Source organism: Camelus bactrianus, chromosome 17 (genome assembly GCF_048773025.1).
Source record: "Camelus bactrianus isolate YW-2024 breed Bactrian camel chromosome 17, ASM4877302v1, whole genome shotgun sequence".
Classification (NCBI taxonomy): domain Eukaryota; kingdom Metazoa; phylum Chordata; class Mammalia; order Artiodactyla; family Camelidae; genus Camelus; species Camelus bactrianus.
The window spans coordinates 39,078,313-39,093,848 of NC_133555.1; the positions used below are offsets into that span (position 1 = coordinate 39,078,313).

At 43.7% G+C, this 15,536-nt stretch overlaps 1 protein-coding gene across 1 annotated transcript; it reads left to right on the top strand.

Annotated features, from left to right (window-relative positions):
* The first annotated feature begins 538 nt into the window (after positions 1-538).
* LYZL4 (lysozyme like 4) lies at positions 539-7,404 on the top strand. Its single transcript, XM_010945968.3, has 4 exons — positions 539-912; positions 990-1,139; positions 1,751-1,829; positions 7,335-7,404. Exons 1-4 carry the CDS (start codon positions 774-776, stop codon positions 7,402-7,404), a joined length of 438 nt encoding a protein of 145 aa, XP_010944270.1. The 5' UTR covers positions 539-773.
* Positions 7,405-15,536: the final 8,132 nt, after the last annotated feature.

The following is a 15,536-nucleotide window of genomic DNA, read 5'->3' on the forward strand; positions in this document are numbered from 1 at the left end:
AGAGTCAATTCTTGGAGCATCCAACAAGTTACCCTACTCCCTTCACAGACAAGAAAGCAGAGGACCGTGAGGCTAAGGGACTTGTCTGCTGTTTCCAATACGACCCAGTGGCAGGTGTGGGCTGGACCAGGGTTTGTCTCTGTGAGGACAGCAAGAGAAAAGCTCAGTGGAGTTTAGTTTGTTGAAAACCAAGACTGTAAAGGTTAGGACCACAGCTCGGAATATATTCCAGAATAAAAGGCAGTGGTGGAAATAATTCAATCGGACAGTAGAGGTTGTGCTCGAGTAGGGTGGGTCCATAACAAATATTTTTTCTTTCTTCTTTTTCTATTTTCCAAAATGTGTTTAATGAACAAGTTCTACTTTCACAATAAAGGGGAAGAAAGGATTGGAGCACCTGTATCTACTGTCAAGGAGAAATGAGTGAGGAAAAAACCCAAGAAGAATCTGTTGGGTTTTGCTGGAGGGAAAGAGAGAGGGTAGGGGTTGGGAAGGAGACCGTTAGGAGAGCAGTTTCCTGAGGAATCAGGAGGTCAGAGGAGGAGGAGAGGCAAGGCCTCAGGTGTTGTGGGTTTGCAGTGATACGAAGCAGAAAGTTAGGGTGGGGAGGATTGTGGTTAAGCCAGGAGGACCTCCCCTTTCCCTGAACACACTGAGTTGCACACCCCCATCCCCACAGCACCCTTCTTTTCCACCAGAGCCCTGTGGTCTTGGTAGGAATTATCTGTGACGCGGCTCCCTCACCTGGCAGCCGTTGCCCTCAGCTGGAGAAGATGAAGGCATCCGTGGTCCTCTCCCTTATTGGGTACCTGGTGGTTCCAAGTGGTGCTGCTGTCTTGGGGCGCTGTGTGGTGGCTAAGAAGCTCCACGAAGGAGGCCTGAGTGATTTTGAGGGCTACAGCCTTGAAAACTGTGAGTAGCCCCTCTCGGCCCCCTGCCCAGGCCTCCCCAGTTCTCCTCTGAGCCACACAGCTCCTGTTCTGTCTTAGGGGTGTGCCTGGCTTATTTTGAGAGCAAATTCAACCCCACGGCCGTCTACGACAACTCGAATGGTAACTTCACCGGCTACGGCCTCTTTCAGATCCGCAACAATGACTGGTGTGACCATGGCAAGAACCGTTGCCACGTGTCCTGCTCTGGTAGGTCCTTCCCTTCTTCCACTCTGGGGCACTTGGGGCTGCCACATCGAGCTCGGAGGTCTGCTTTCCCAGCGGCCAGAGCTGACAAGTTTGGAGCTGGGAGGAGGGCCTGGCAAAGGCTGGGCTGAGCCAAATCCAAGGTAGGGGCCCAGGGGAGGCCTTCCTTGACCCTTTATTCAAGTCTGAAATAGGTGCACCCACTCATTGCTGCATTCCCCCATCGGTCCAGGTATCCTTCGTATTATAATTGTCTACAGTCTGTATCTACCCGCTTCTAGGCTGCAGGCTCTGTGGAGGCAGGCATGGATTTACTGTGTTTCTCATTCCGTCTCCACGGCTTCTTATGTTGCCTAGCACAGAATATTCACACTACATGTACATTTGAATGAAAATATTGTTATAAGAATTACAAGAAAAAAATCAATTGATTGAATAAAAGGTGACCACACTCTGCTAGCTCCCAGTGTTGTCTGAGAAAAATCTAGGGGTAGATTTATTCTTGGAATCATATGGAAGCCTCTCCACTGTGAGTACCTGCTACCTTCCTGACATCACTCTGACTTGGCTGCCAGGCGGTGGCATGGTGTCATTCCACTTTATTTTCTTTACAGCTTTACTGAATCCGAATTTAAATGAGACAATTGAATGTGCAAAGAAAATTGTAAAAGGAAAAAGAGGGATGGGAGCATGGTAAGTGGTACATCTTTAAGTAGCCTGTGTTAATGACTTTTACCCATTATTTTACCCATTATCTTAAATCTTAATCTTGGTTGCTACATATCTGAAGTCCCAAACTAGTGGGATCCCACTCATCAAGTTAAGCAGTAGGACACCACTGAGGTCTGCCACCCCAAGACTACAGCAGGAAGGAAATAATTATCAGATTGTCTTAAGTTGAACATCTTTTCCCCCTCAAATCTTGTTTAGGGTCCTGCAGGATGCTAGGATGAACATCCTTGAAATAAATCTCTGATTATTTCTTTCATATAAATTTCTGCAAAAGTTTTTGAATACTTTTAAAGTTCTGTTTGTTGTGAAATGACTCTCCAGCAAGCTTGTACCAATTTATACTAATATTAAGAGTTAGGTAAAATGCCCATTTACTGCACTCTGACCAATTACAAAACCTTTGCCATGATAGGTGTATAATAATTTTGTCTTATTTTCGTTTGCATTTTACACTTGCCTGATGACTAATGCAATTTTTCAGTTGTTTATTGGCTGTTCAGATATCTTGTTTAGTGAGGTGCTTGTTCAAGTTTTGTTTGTTTGTTTGTTTGTTTGTTTTGCCAGTTTTTCTTTTGTGTATGTCTTTTTCTTATTCATTTGTTAGGAGTTATTTATATATTCTGGATAAAAGTTTTTCGTTGGATACAAGTATTGCAAATATCTTCTTTCATTCTGTGGATTACTTTTCACCTTAATGGAGCCTTGCTAAACAGAAGTTCTTAGTCTTAACGAGTCTAACTTATCATTACTTTCCCTTTATAGTTACTTTTGGTTATTTTAAAGACTTGCCTATTCCTAGGTCATAAGGACATTCTCCTTAGTTTCTTTTCTAAAAGCTTTATTCTTTTACCTTTCACATTGGGCTCTACTTTTCTTTCTTTTTCTTGCCTTATTGATTGGCTAGGATCTCTAGTAAATGTTGAATGGAAGTGATGATAATGGCATCCTTATCTCAACCCAGTCTCACAGGGAAGAAGTTCAATATTTTATCATTAAGTGTGTTTTCCTTAAGTTTTCTGAGATGTTGTTAATCAGATTAAGAGAGTTCCTTCGCATTTCCAGTTTGTTAAATTTTGTTTTAATCATAAATGGGAGTTGAATTTTGGTTAGTAGATTTTTAGTTGCTTTGCAATTTTGTGTTAGTCTATCCATCTTCCTTTTTAAATTCAAACTGTTGCCTTTGTATCTCTCTTCTCTCCCATGGCTTCCTCCAGAAGTCATATCTGGTTTCGTCTTATTGAGGATGTCAGTTTTAACAGCCTTACTTCTGGATCCTGCAGTACGCTACCTTCAGAAGAATGCTCCTCCGAATTTCATTATGATGCTCCCTTTCCTTCTTGGAATCTTTCTCATGGGTCCCATGTTAGTTTTATCCTTCCTTGAATAAGAACAGATTTACCATATTCAGTATTTGCCAATAGGTAGGTTGTTTGACATTTTCCTGGCTCTGATCACTGTTATTTGAATGATGGTCAGACTCCCTTCTTAGATGTCCATCTCAGCATAGGTTGGCGTACATGCTTCTTGGCCCAGTTTCTGGTTTGGAGACTTTTCTGATGTATGTGCCTGGTTCCTTCTCACTAGCTGAACCAGGGAACACATGAAAACCCCCAGTTCCAGCGTGCACTGCACCACCTTCACCTATACCACTCATCGAGGTGGGCCACCGTTACCCAGTAGACACTGTGTCACCACCAATTGACACCTTCCCCTGTATTTTCCACCCTTTCCTCCCTGCATTTCATAATTGACTGCCTGGTTGATTCTAGACATTGTAATCTAGATCTAGAGACAACGTCCTATTTCTTCAGTTCCAAATTGTACATCTTAATATATCTGAAATTAGGTTTATCTTGCAATCTCTGTGTCCTTCCCCTAAAGTTGTTAATAAATCATTGATGCCTCTTACAATAGAAGATTATCTTACAACAGTGGAAATCTTTCAATAATAGCTATAATTTCTTGACTGCTTTAAGGTGTAGGCTTTGTATATTTACATAAACAGCATTACTTAACCTTCACAAATCCCTCTGCGGTGAGTATTCTTATCCCCACTTTAAAAATGAGGAAACAGAGGCACAGAGAAGTAGAGTAACTTACTCATGACCACAGGGCTGGAATTGATCCTGGATCTGCACTATTGTAAGTGTCAGCTTTTGCCAGGGTGATTTACATGGGGGATCCATGCTCTGGTTATGTAGGAGGCAATCAAAGGACGCTGTCCAGTTCTTCTGTGGGGCAGACTCAGGGTTTCTGAGCAGGGCCAGTTAGCGGGGGAAGGGTTGACCTGCAGGTGGATTCATTTCACTAGTGGAAGCCTGAGTGGTGGTCCTCACTGTAATCCACAGGCCCTGTAAGCAGTGGAGACACTGTCCAGAATCTGGCAACAGAAGATGTGTCCATCTCAGGGGTCGTGGCTTTTGTAGTTGCTTTATTATCTTTTTCTGTGTCTTTTGGAGCTAAGTTCAGCCAGAGATTTTTGCCTTTTTTTCTTGCCTCTGAATCTCTAGCATCTAGCTCTCTGCATGGCACATAATAGGTGCCCCTAAATGTTTGTTGAAGACTGCATTTAGGGCAGTTATCCAGAAGCCATTTAAAATTTTTTACTTTTAATTTATTATTTCTAAAAATAAAATAATACATACATATTTAAAAACAAAAAATGAAAATTAAACTTTCCTTTCTTATCAGCAGCCTCCTGAAAGTCACCACTGTTAACGTCTTATAAATCAGAGAAAAATCAGTGCACAAATATTTTCAAACTCATGTGGAATCCCTGCACTGACCTACACCTAGCTTCTTTCACTTATTAACAGAGCTTGTGAATCCTGGCATATCTCTGTCTCCAGGTCTCTGCCACTCCTGGAACAGCTGCTTGGTACCTTGTGGTTATAGATGTTGCAAGTCATTATCCACCAGTCCCTGTTAATGAACACTTACGTTGTTTCCACTTTGTTTCAAACAATTCTACGATGAGCATCTTGCTATTATTTGTATGAATTTGTTCTTTCAGTGAAATCCCTTGCAGAAGACTTGCTGGGGCCTCTGGTGCATCTAAACATCGGAGAGATTGCTAAATCGGCAATTCAGAAAGGGGCACCTCCAGCCTCTCTGCATGAGAAGGGGGCCTGTGTTCCCCAGCTCACTAGCCCGGAGCATTCAAATTTATGTGGTTTTTGGAAATTAAGACTTGTAAAATGATACCATTCTGTTTTGCTTTGCATTTTTAAAGTGCACAGAATCTTGTCGGGTATCTTTTCATATATTCGTTGACTAGTCTTCTGTGAACTGCTTATTCATATCCTTAAGCCCATTTTTCTCCTGGGATGGTAATGTTTTCTTTAGTTTTTACTATTTTATATGTGTTCTTTTAAAATCAAGGTTATTAGACCTTTGTCATTGATACTTATGTGAACTATTTTTTCAGGTCTGTTATTTGTATTTTAACTTTATTTATTGTATTTTCATCACGCAAGAGTTTTACATTTTCACAGAATGAAATCCCTCAGTCTTTAGTTTGATGGCTTCTAGGTTTATAGGAAATCTTGTTAGTAAAGTCTTTCCTACTGCAGGATTATAAAGAAATCAAGCCAGTGCCTAACACAAAATAGCCCTATGTTAAGTTTTTGTGAAATAAATTAGAATGTAAAATTTCCTTGTTTTCAATTCTTAAATATTGGGCCTTCTTGGAATTTATTTTGATATAAAAAGTGAGATAGGGAATCCAGTTTCCTATTTTTCAAATGGCTAGTCAGTAGTCAGCACCACTTTTTTTTTTAACACCTTTATTGTGGTATGGATCCTGTACAGTAAACTATATATATTTCAGATGTACAATTTAATGAATTTTGATAGATGTATATACATCCATGAAACCACCATCACAATCAAGATAGCTAACATTTCCATCACTCCCCAAAATGTGCAGATTTTGAATTCCCAGTTTATCTCTTTCCACCCCCTTTCCCCGCTGGTAACCATAAGTTCTTTATGTCTGTGAGTCTGTTTCTGTTTTGTAGATAAGTTCATTTGTGTCCTTTTTTTAAGATTCCACATATAAGCAATATCATGGCATTTTTCTTTCTTTTTCTGGCTTACTTTACTTAGAATGACGATCTCCATGTCCATCCATGTTGCTGCTAACTGCATTTTATTCCTTTTTATGGCTGAGTAGTATTCTATTGTATATATATACCACATCGTCTTTATCCAGTCATCTGTTGATGGACATTTAGGTTGTTTCCATGTCTTAGCTATTGTAAATAGTCAGCACCACTTTTTCATGAACCCATTTTTCTCACTGATTTAATAGATTGCATTTTAAAGTGGGAATCCTCTTGTTAATGTTGACTGTCTTCTGAGTGTTTGAAATATCTTTCGTACATAGCCTCAACTTTCTAATTAATTGGGAAGCTTGGCTGGCCCCCTTGGGTAAGCACTAATGAGCTAAAATCATCCTCATTGTATGGCACTAAGTAGAGATGTGCTGGGCCAGGCTGATCGAGGCCTCTAATCGCTCAGGATTCCCAGTGAGTTGAGCTCCTATTAAGCTAATGTTACTGGGGTTTTCCAGAGCTCAGATCAGGCTGCTCTGTGGAGTTGGGGCAGACAGGAAGGGAGAAGACCCAGGCTCTGTGTGCCCCCAGGAGTCCCTTCTGCAGTGCCTGCCCAGGGCTCTGGAGAGCTCTGCGATTTCTGAAATATGGATGTGTGTGTTTTCCCTGCTGCTTTGTAGTTATGAGAGGCCAGGGGGCCATGGCCCCTTCTCCAACTCTGGGAGCCCCTACCCCAGAAGACTCATGGAGCTTCATGCCGAGGAATGGGATGAACTAAACAAGATTTCTAATGGCCTGTGCTGGCCTGGTGGCTCCTGCACCTTCTAGGTTGGGATATGAGGACCTGGGGTCTGGATACTGGCCCAGGGGCTGGTAATAGGGGGGTCATGTTTAGGGGCACCAGGAGAAGAGATTTGAGAAACTCAGTCCAGTTGACTAGGCAGAGGTGAGGCATGAAGCAGGTGTATGGGAAAGTGACAGAGGCCCTGGCCAGGGACAAGGGTTCCCATTTCAGAACTAGGGTCTGCCTAGTACTTAACCATATAAATCACAGAGCTTCTCTGATGCTCACTTCAGCAAAGTTAAAAATACTTATCTTGCGGGGTTGCAGAAGGATTTCTCAGTACATAGCTCAGCCTCCCCATCTCACAGTGTGGGATTTGTGGGAAGGAGGGGGATGTTGTGAGCAGAAGGATAGAAGGAGCTCCAGCACACATGCCAGCGGGTGGGGGAGACAGCAAGAGAGACGGACTTGGGATGCACAAAAGCCTTCAGAAATGTGCCCACTCAAATGCCCCAGGGCCAGGCAGGGGGTGTAAATGGGCCAGCGGGGGCTAAGCTCCCTAGAGATGCCGAGCTCTGACTGTGGGGGCCCCCTCCTGTTCACTCTCCCTGGCCTTCCTCTCTGCAGGCGCTCCTGGTCCCTGAACTGCCGGTACTCTGACACTCTGGCGCGGTGGTTGGATGGATGCGATCTGTAGCTGCCGGGCAGCCCTCCCTGCACTCGCCACTGGCATCTTCCAGATGATGATGCTTTCCTGTTTGTTGCCTTCCCTCAATCACATTGATTATCTCACAGCTTGACAACTCCACATGGAAAAGGGCACGAGTTTGCTTCATCCAGGGATGCAGGATGCAGAATAAACTGCTAGTTATTCATCCTGGGCCAAAGAGTTCCACTTGTCTTAGTACACTCTGATTGTTACTATGATGATCATGATTTCCCATCATCATGCTTTATTAGTGTTTAATCTTAGGTGGAGGATTTGAAGGAAGGGAAACATCTGGAAAACAAGATGTGTCCATGAATGTCAATATTAAATAGGGAAAGGAAGAAAAGACACAGTGGAAGGAAAGAGAAGAGAGGGGGAGAGGCCAACACCAGCAGGGCTCCACCCCAGCTTGTGTCCATGCTGGGACACACAGGTGGCAGTGAGGAGACCATGAAATCCTCTCTGCACTTCTGTGGACAGAATCTGGTGACAGTTGCTCTTTCTTATAAAAGTTAAGTTTTAAAAAATTGTCAGTACATACTCATGCTAGGGGAATTGTGCAAAATACAGAACCGTAAACCAGAAGAGTCCTCACATGATTTTAGAAGCCAAAGACCACCCATCAGTCACTGTCATGCTTTCATTGCACTCCCCTTTGGCCTTTTTTCTGATAGGGATTTTTCTTCTTTTCTAACAAGGCTGTTATAACGCTGTAGAGGGAGTTTTATACCTTGCTTTTTAGAAAGAAGAAAACATGGTAATCAACCTTTCCCCATGTGTATTTCCATTTTAAGCAGAAAGGGGTTTATTTCCAAGGCTGAGTGGCCTGCAGAATCCTTGCACAGGATGGTGCAGCAGGTGGCAGCCTGAGCTTCCTGAGTCCTGGCAGCAGAAGCAGCAGCAGCAGATCTGCTGCTCGGCAGCCAGGTCACCTGTGGGAACACAGGCTCTGATGGGGGAACATAGTCCTTAACCTTCCAGCCCTCGGACAGGAGGGAAAGAACAGAAGTGGCATGGGGAGAGGCTGTGCACAGCCTCTGCTTCACCAATGTGCTAGAGTCTTCAGAATGACATCTCAATGCCAGCTAGCATGCCATTGGGTGAATACACCAGATTTTATTTAACGTTACCCTCTACTGTCAGGTTTTTAGATATTGCCATTTTTTTTTCAGCTGATCCAGAGAACACTGTAGTGCCTGTTTGTGGCTGCCCCTTTTTCATTTTTTGCACTTTTAAAGTTAAACAACATGTATTTAATAAGGAAAACTTGGAGAGTACAGATAGTCATAAAGAAGGAAGTTACACATGCTCCTCATCCCCACTGGAAACAGAGGTTTTCATGATTGTTACGCAGGGAGAACCCTGATGAAGGGATGGTAGTGTCAGTCTCTCCGGGCGGAGCCCTCCCACTTCAGTGTGGGCGTGTGCACATTTTTTCCTTGTAAACATGAACTACTACTGTGTACACAGTTTTGTACCTTGCTTTTTTTCACTTACTATTTTGTGGTCTAATGTTTCCATACCTACAACTGCACAGTATCTGTATAGTGGACAAACTATAATCCATTTAGTGGACAAACTATAACCACCCCCCACCTTGTTACTCTGCTGCATCTAGACAAAAAGTGAGCAATGGGAGTGAATCATGGCCATCTTACAGGCAGGCAGCACCGAAAGCAAGTCAGCCCCTCCTTTTGTTTGCATCTTGGTCACTTTCAGAAAGACGAAGAAAGAGCTGCAAATAAGAATTTCAGAGGCAGAACTTTTACTCACATTCAGTACTGATCAGCTTAATCGGTTGTTTTGTGTGGCTTTCCCCCATCTCTAGAGTAAAGGGTATTCGGTAGTTCCCGACCACAGAGCACAAATCATACAGTACAATTCCTGCTGGCGGCTGCGTTTGCCGTTGAGGTCAATGAGAAGCTTTCGAGACCCTGAGGGCAGTCTTCCTATTGAGTTGGGAACTTGCCTTGTTTCCCAGGGTGGCCCAGGTGTGATGATGCACCTGATCTCAACCAAACCTTAACTCGGACGTTAACAACAACCTGCAATTGATTAAAACACTATCTCCTCAAGTGCCAAATCCTGTGTGCGTGCGGCCGCCTCCTTCCAGCCCATTACTTCTGTCCTGGCTCATCATCGTCCTCTAATGGCCACTTGTGTCAACATGGGCATGAGGCTTGAAAACAAAGCAAATGTTAGTGTATTGATTGGAACGGCCTCTCTAGGGTTTCCCAACATTAGCTCCTGGCGTGGTGCTCTCAAAGCCACTGATAACGGGTGTTACGGTGAGCACGCATCCTGGGGCCAGCTCTCCGTATCTGGTTTACAGAATGATCAAAGCTAGATTTAAAAATCTCACAACTCCCATTCCTATTACTTTTATCGCCAACAGCTCTCATATTAACTCTTAATTTTATAAATAGTACACAAAGGCTTTTATATACACTATTTTCAGACCTTGCAAAATCTTACAAGGTAGATGTGAATCATAACCGTATCACAGGTGGAGAAGTGGAGGCTTGGAGGGGCTGAATAACCTGGCTTTACTCCAGCCTGGTAAGTGATGGAGATGGAATGAGTATGTCCCCAAAACCTGTAACTCCCCAACACAGCCCCTTCAAACTCTGCTACTGTATTGGTGTTAATTTTCCATTCCATTCATTAGCTGGAAAATCAGATCTCCAGCTTTTTAATGAAAGACTTAGCATTTAAGAATTTTTAGGCAACTGGCATAGAACAACAGGTCATTGTTGTAGTGCCTGGTTCAAAGGCTGCAAATTGAGGCCTTGGGAGATGAAGTAACTTTCTCAACTACACAAAATAAATCAGTAGAGAGGGCAGTGAAGCGACTTACAGTGTTTCCACACTTCCGTCATGATGAAAATCACCTGGGGTGGCTGTTAAAATGCTGATTCCTGGGCCGTGCCCACATCTACCAAGTCTCTGTTTCCAAGTATAGGGCCTTGGAATCTATTAAAAAGTGTCTCCAGATAAATCTGATCTTTGGGAAACTTGGGAGAAACCGGTTAGTGGAAAGAGCATGGGTTTAGAAGAGTCAAAAGACAGGGTTTGTTTCTGGCTCTGCCACGGTTTGAGTCACTAAACTCCCTGAACTTTGTTTTTCCTACCTACAGACTGAAGTGAGTGACTGGCTGGGCCAGCATACAGTGGTGGCATTGACGGGACAGCAGTGAGGTGATGGGGTCCTCTGAGTCCTCGGCCCTTTACCTGCTTCCCAGTGTCATGTTGACAGTCTGAGTAAAGACGCTGCCCGAGATCTGCCACCCAGAGGGTCTGGAGCGTTGTGCGTGTGTGTCCCTTGCTCTCTAGTACCGTGTGTGTCCTGCAGCGCAGTTTGGCCAAGTCAGTTACTGGAGTAAGAAGATAGTGTCTTGCTCACAGGGCACTGCTTTCTAGAACTTTCCCCTTGGCTAGTTCTCTTTTTTAAATTGAAGTATAGTTGATTTACATGTTGTGTTAGTTTCTGGTGTATGGAGTAATGATTCAGTTATATATATTCTTTTTCAGATTCTTTTCCATTATTGGTTACTATATGATATTGGATATAGATCCTGGTGCTATACAGTAGGACCTTGTTGTTTATCTAGTTTATTTATAGTAGTTTGTATATGCTAATCCCAAACTCCTAATTAATTTATCCCTCTCCACTGTCCCCTTTGGTTACCATGTTTCTTTTCTGTGTCTGTGAATGTTTCTGTTTTGTAAATAAGTTCAGTTGTATTATTGTTTTAGATTCCAAATGTAAGTGATATCATGATATTTGACTCACTTCACTTAGTATGGTAATGTCTAGGTCCATCCATGTTGCTGTAAATGGCATTATTTCATTCTTATTTATGGCTGAATAGTATTCCATTGTATAAATATACCACAGCTTCTTTATCCAATCATCTGTCAATGGACATTTAGGTTGCTGCCATGTCTTAGCTATTGTGAATAGTGCTGCTATGAACATTGGGGAGCATGTATCTTTTTGAATTAGAATTCCCTTCAGATATATGCCCAGGAGTGGGATTGCTGGGTCGTATGGTAAATCTATTTTTAGTTTTTTAAGGACCTTCCATACTGTTTTCCATAATGCCTACACCAAATTACATACCCAAGTGGTGTTTGGTTTTTATTTTGAATCTCAAATCCAACGTGCATCTGGGGTGAGAGGTGAGCTGGTCAGCTCCTTCTCCTCGTTGCTGCTTCTTCCTTCCTCCCTAGACTCGTCTAGCTGTGGGGAAGTGAGTGCTGCTCCTCCCTTTTTCTGCCCTTCATTCACTGAAGGTTTTGGCTCCTGACTCACTGTTTTCCCACCGCTGCTGGGGTCGTCATTCTCAATGGCCTCAGTATTTATGGAGACAAGCTACCAGTATCCTGACTTATCAGTTTCTACAGTTCATTGCCTGCAAAGATCTTGTCCTTGACTCAATTCAGCCACCACTCCCATGACCATACCTCAGCCTAGTCATTACTAATAACTCCACCACCTCCAAAATTTCAATTCTGAACACCTCACTCTTTGAACTCCTCCTCATATCTTGCCATAGCAACTCCAACAATTCTTTGACTCCATGTGATCCCTAAGGATTGACCCTATCATCTTTGCTCTGCCCCTCACCTTCCTCATGTCTTCTCTTGCCCTGTGAGTTTCCAGAGCTGCCATCATGATGTCATGCACACATCCTCACCTCCCTTGCCCATCTTTCCTACGACCTGCTTACCTGGCTACTTAGCCCCAGGTAAACCCAGCTGTCTACCCACTCTGCACTCGCACCCCAGTAGCTCTATGTATTTGGCGAAGAAGGGAAAAAAACCCAGCATCATGTTGACTGGTGTCACTTTAGGATTCTTGACAACCATTTTCAAGAGGGCCTTTACATTTCCCATCTATTTCACACTTCTCCCTGCTCTTTATATCTCCAACACCTCCTCCTCCATCCACCCTCTTAGCTGATGATGTTGCTTCCTATTTCACCAAGAAAATGAAAGCCATCAGATAAGACCATCTGCAGGCTCTCATTGACACATCTGCCCTCCCTTTCACTCCTCCCTCTCCTCTGTGGTTATGGATGAACTAGTGATGCTCTTGGCTAAGGTCAGCCCCACCTTGTGGGTCCTGGATCCCATCCCCTCTTGCTTACTGTCAGACTTTACAAGAGGCAAATGGTAATACGTTACCACTTTTTTCCTTCCCTACTCGATTGCTTACATAGTCATAAAAACATTGTAATATCTCCTATTTTTAAAAATCTGTGGCCTCTCATTTCCTCAAAAGATTCCTCAACAGAATTGTCCAAGTTCCCTCTTTTCTCTGCATTACTTTCCATTTTCTCCTTCATCCTACTCACTGGGAACACATCTCTTGTAGTTACCAATGATCTCCATATTGCCAAATCCTATGCTCAGTTCTCACATCACATCTTGCTCTCAGCAGCATCTGACACAGTTAATCACTCTCTCCTCCTTGATTCTCTGTCTTTGGGGACACAGTACACTTCTGGTGCTTCTTCCATCTCACTGGTCACTACTCCTTCCCTTCCTTTGTTGGTGTCTCTTCCTGGTCGATATTGGAGGGACCCAGGCTCAATCCTCAGGCTACTTCTCTGTTTTTGTCTATTCTTTAAATAGCATTCTTATGCTTATGACTTCCAAATATGTATATTTCTTCTCTCAAGCTCCAAATTCACATAAAAAATACCTGGTATTTTTGTTTATTAGACAGTGCACTTGACTGTCTAATAGACATCTCTACATAGTACAGCAGCAGCAGAAAACAGATATGAATTGAAAAGGGCCCAGAAATCTCAGGCGCAGGCTTCTTTGTCCTCGAAATTCTAGGTTACATAGGATGGACGTGTACCATAGGAAGCCTGCTCATGGTGAGGGTATCTTATAGTGAGCTGGTCATGTAAACTCACTCCAGCTATGTGATCAGCCTTAACCACTCAAATCTGTCCCCACCCTCTACCCATCAAAATTAGAGGCAAACTGTCAGGCCAGTGATTTTACTAAGTAATGCTGATAGGCTGATTCATCTTGTTCATTGACCCAAGGGCAGAAAAGTTCACTTTTCTTTAATTAATACATTCCATAGAATTGGCCAGGGGTCATCTGCTCTAGAAAGAGGCCTGCAGTCTAGACCATTTGGGATTAACCAGGGCTGTGCAGATACCAGACAACCAATAAGGCATTCAGTAAGCCTGTGGTTGGTGGAGCTGGCAGAAGCACTGCAGGCAGGGCAGGAAAACATTCCAGTCAGTATATAAATAGCTGCTCCTGCCATGATTATAGAGATCCAATGTAATCAGCCTCCCACCAAGCAGCTAATTGGTTCCTCTGGGAAGTGGTGTTATATCAGGACATCACCAGTGACCTGTGCTATTGGTAGGTTGGACAGGTTAGTCTTGGCGAAGAGAAATCCACATTGTTGAAGACATGCATGAACTCTATCCCTGCTGCTATAGCCGTGTTGTTTGCTCCTCAGGGGTGGCTGGGTAGAGAGGCTGCTAACATCCGCAGCTCATCTTGTCTACCACATTACTGAAAACCCCGTCTGTCACAGGTACCCTGTGGGGAGCATTCACACAGGACACAGATATCCTCCATTGTGTTCCCATTCGAAGAGACCCATCTGTACGTCTCTTCCCCAGACTTCTTTGTCACCAGTCTTCCAGTCTTGTTCCTTCTAAATTTCAGGCCATCCAGCCAACCCCTTAGCTACTTCCCAGAAGTCAGCATCAGTGTCTTCCCCGACCACCTTTCTTTCCGGGCCAAATGGACAACCCACCGTATTGCTTGCTTAAGTTCTGCCCCCCAGGGAGGACTTCCCTCTGTATAATGCTATAGCAGTCTACATCTAGTGGGTGCGGCACCACATCCATGAACTGGGCCTAAGATTTTTCCCCTTCAGCCAGCTGGTCATAAGAGCTCCCCTGGAGCCGTAGGTGAGGACTGAGGGAGTAGAGGGACTACAGGAATCTGAGCCACCTGGCTTAGGCAGCTTACTTGTACCTTCAGGACCTGATTAAGCCCACTCTCATATGTGTCACTTTTACTTAATGATGGTGTGCTGCAGCTTCTGGTGTGGCACAGACAATCGGAAGACATCAAGTTCACAACAAGTAGTTCAGCCCATATGGTCACTTGATCTCCTATGGCCAGCCCTAGTAGCAAGGTGGGATCTTCTCAAAAGGAAAATAGTTATTTCTTGGATAGGACATTAAGTTGCAACTCTATCAGGGCTTTCCAGAGGCTCCATGAAATTAGTTGCTTGCAGTACTAATTGGAAGAGCTAAAGGGGCAAAAGTCAGCCACCTCTAGGTTCGCCGCTGCAGCTCTAGTGAAGGACGCAGTAAATTGCTGCTGCCACCATGATGTCTCAGTCTTGCGGGAAACTGCTGCCGACTTCTCAGCAACTCTACATCCTTGAGTGAGGTGTCTGGTGGGGGACGTCACAGCTGCTGTAAGAACTCTGGCCTGCAGAGCCTCGATGTCTACTAGCTTCTGTCAGATGGAGAATGTCTGCTACCTCCCCTCTGCCCTCTAAATCTCTGCAAATGTAGCCCAGTGGGGAAGCCCAAACTGCGTCTGGAACCTTTTGGCACAGGGACCTCCCAGGCCGCCAGCTCTACAACCCAGGGGGGAACAAAGAAGCAAGTTGTTGCTCCTGATGCTGTCTCTTCCTTGCTAGGAGATTCATTTACTTGAAACAAAAAGGACTGTACAAACCCTCACAGAGGTCTGATTTAATTAGGTTAATTTGTTAAGTACTTATTGCAGGGAAAAACATATAAGTTAATGCAGTTCATTTCTTTTAATTTTTAATTTTTACATCAAGTTTTATATGTATATATAAAATATAAAGAGCAAAATAGGTCTTATGTGAAAATTAACACTCATCGTTCTCTCTCTCACTTTCCTCTCTTTAGAAGAAAACATGTCCAACTGTTTCAGCTGATGCTCTTGGTAGTTGCGTCTAATTCTCTGAAGAGTGTGTGCTTATCCTACTTCTTGGTTTGTGTAAAATTGGGGGTTGCCTCACCTTAGGAACATGGAGGGTCAGTTCTTTTTTGCTCCTTTATCCCCCCTGTGCACATAGACCCTCTCGG

Coding starts and splice junctions, on each gene's coding strand:
- LYZL4 (XM_010945968.3), top strand. CDS start 774: ATGAAGGCATCCGTGGTCCTCTCCCTTATTGGGTACCTGGTGGTTCCA. Junction 1,140..1,750: donor TTGCCACGTGTCCTGCTCTG/GTAGGTCCTTCC, acceptor TTTTCTTTACAG/CTTTACTGAATCCGAATTTA. Junction 1,830..7,334: donor AAAAGAGGGATGGGAGCATG/GTAAGTGGTACA, acceptor TCCTCTCTGCAG/GCGCTCCTGGTCCCTGAACT.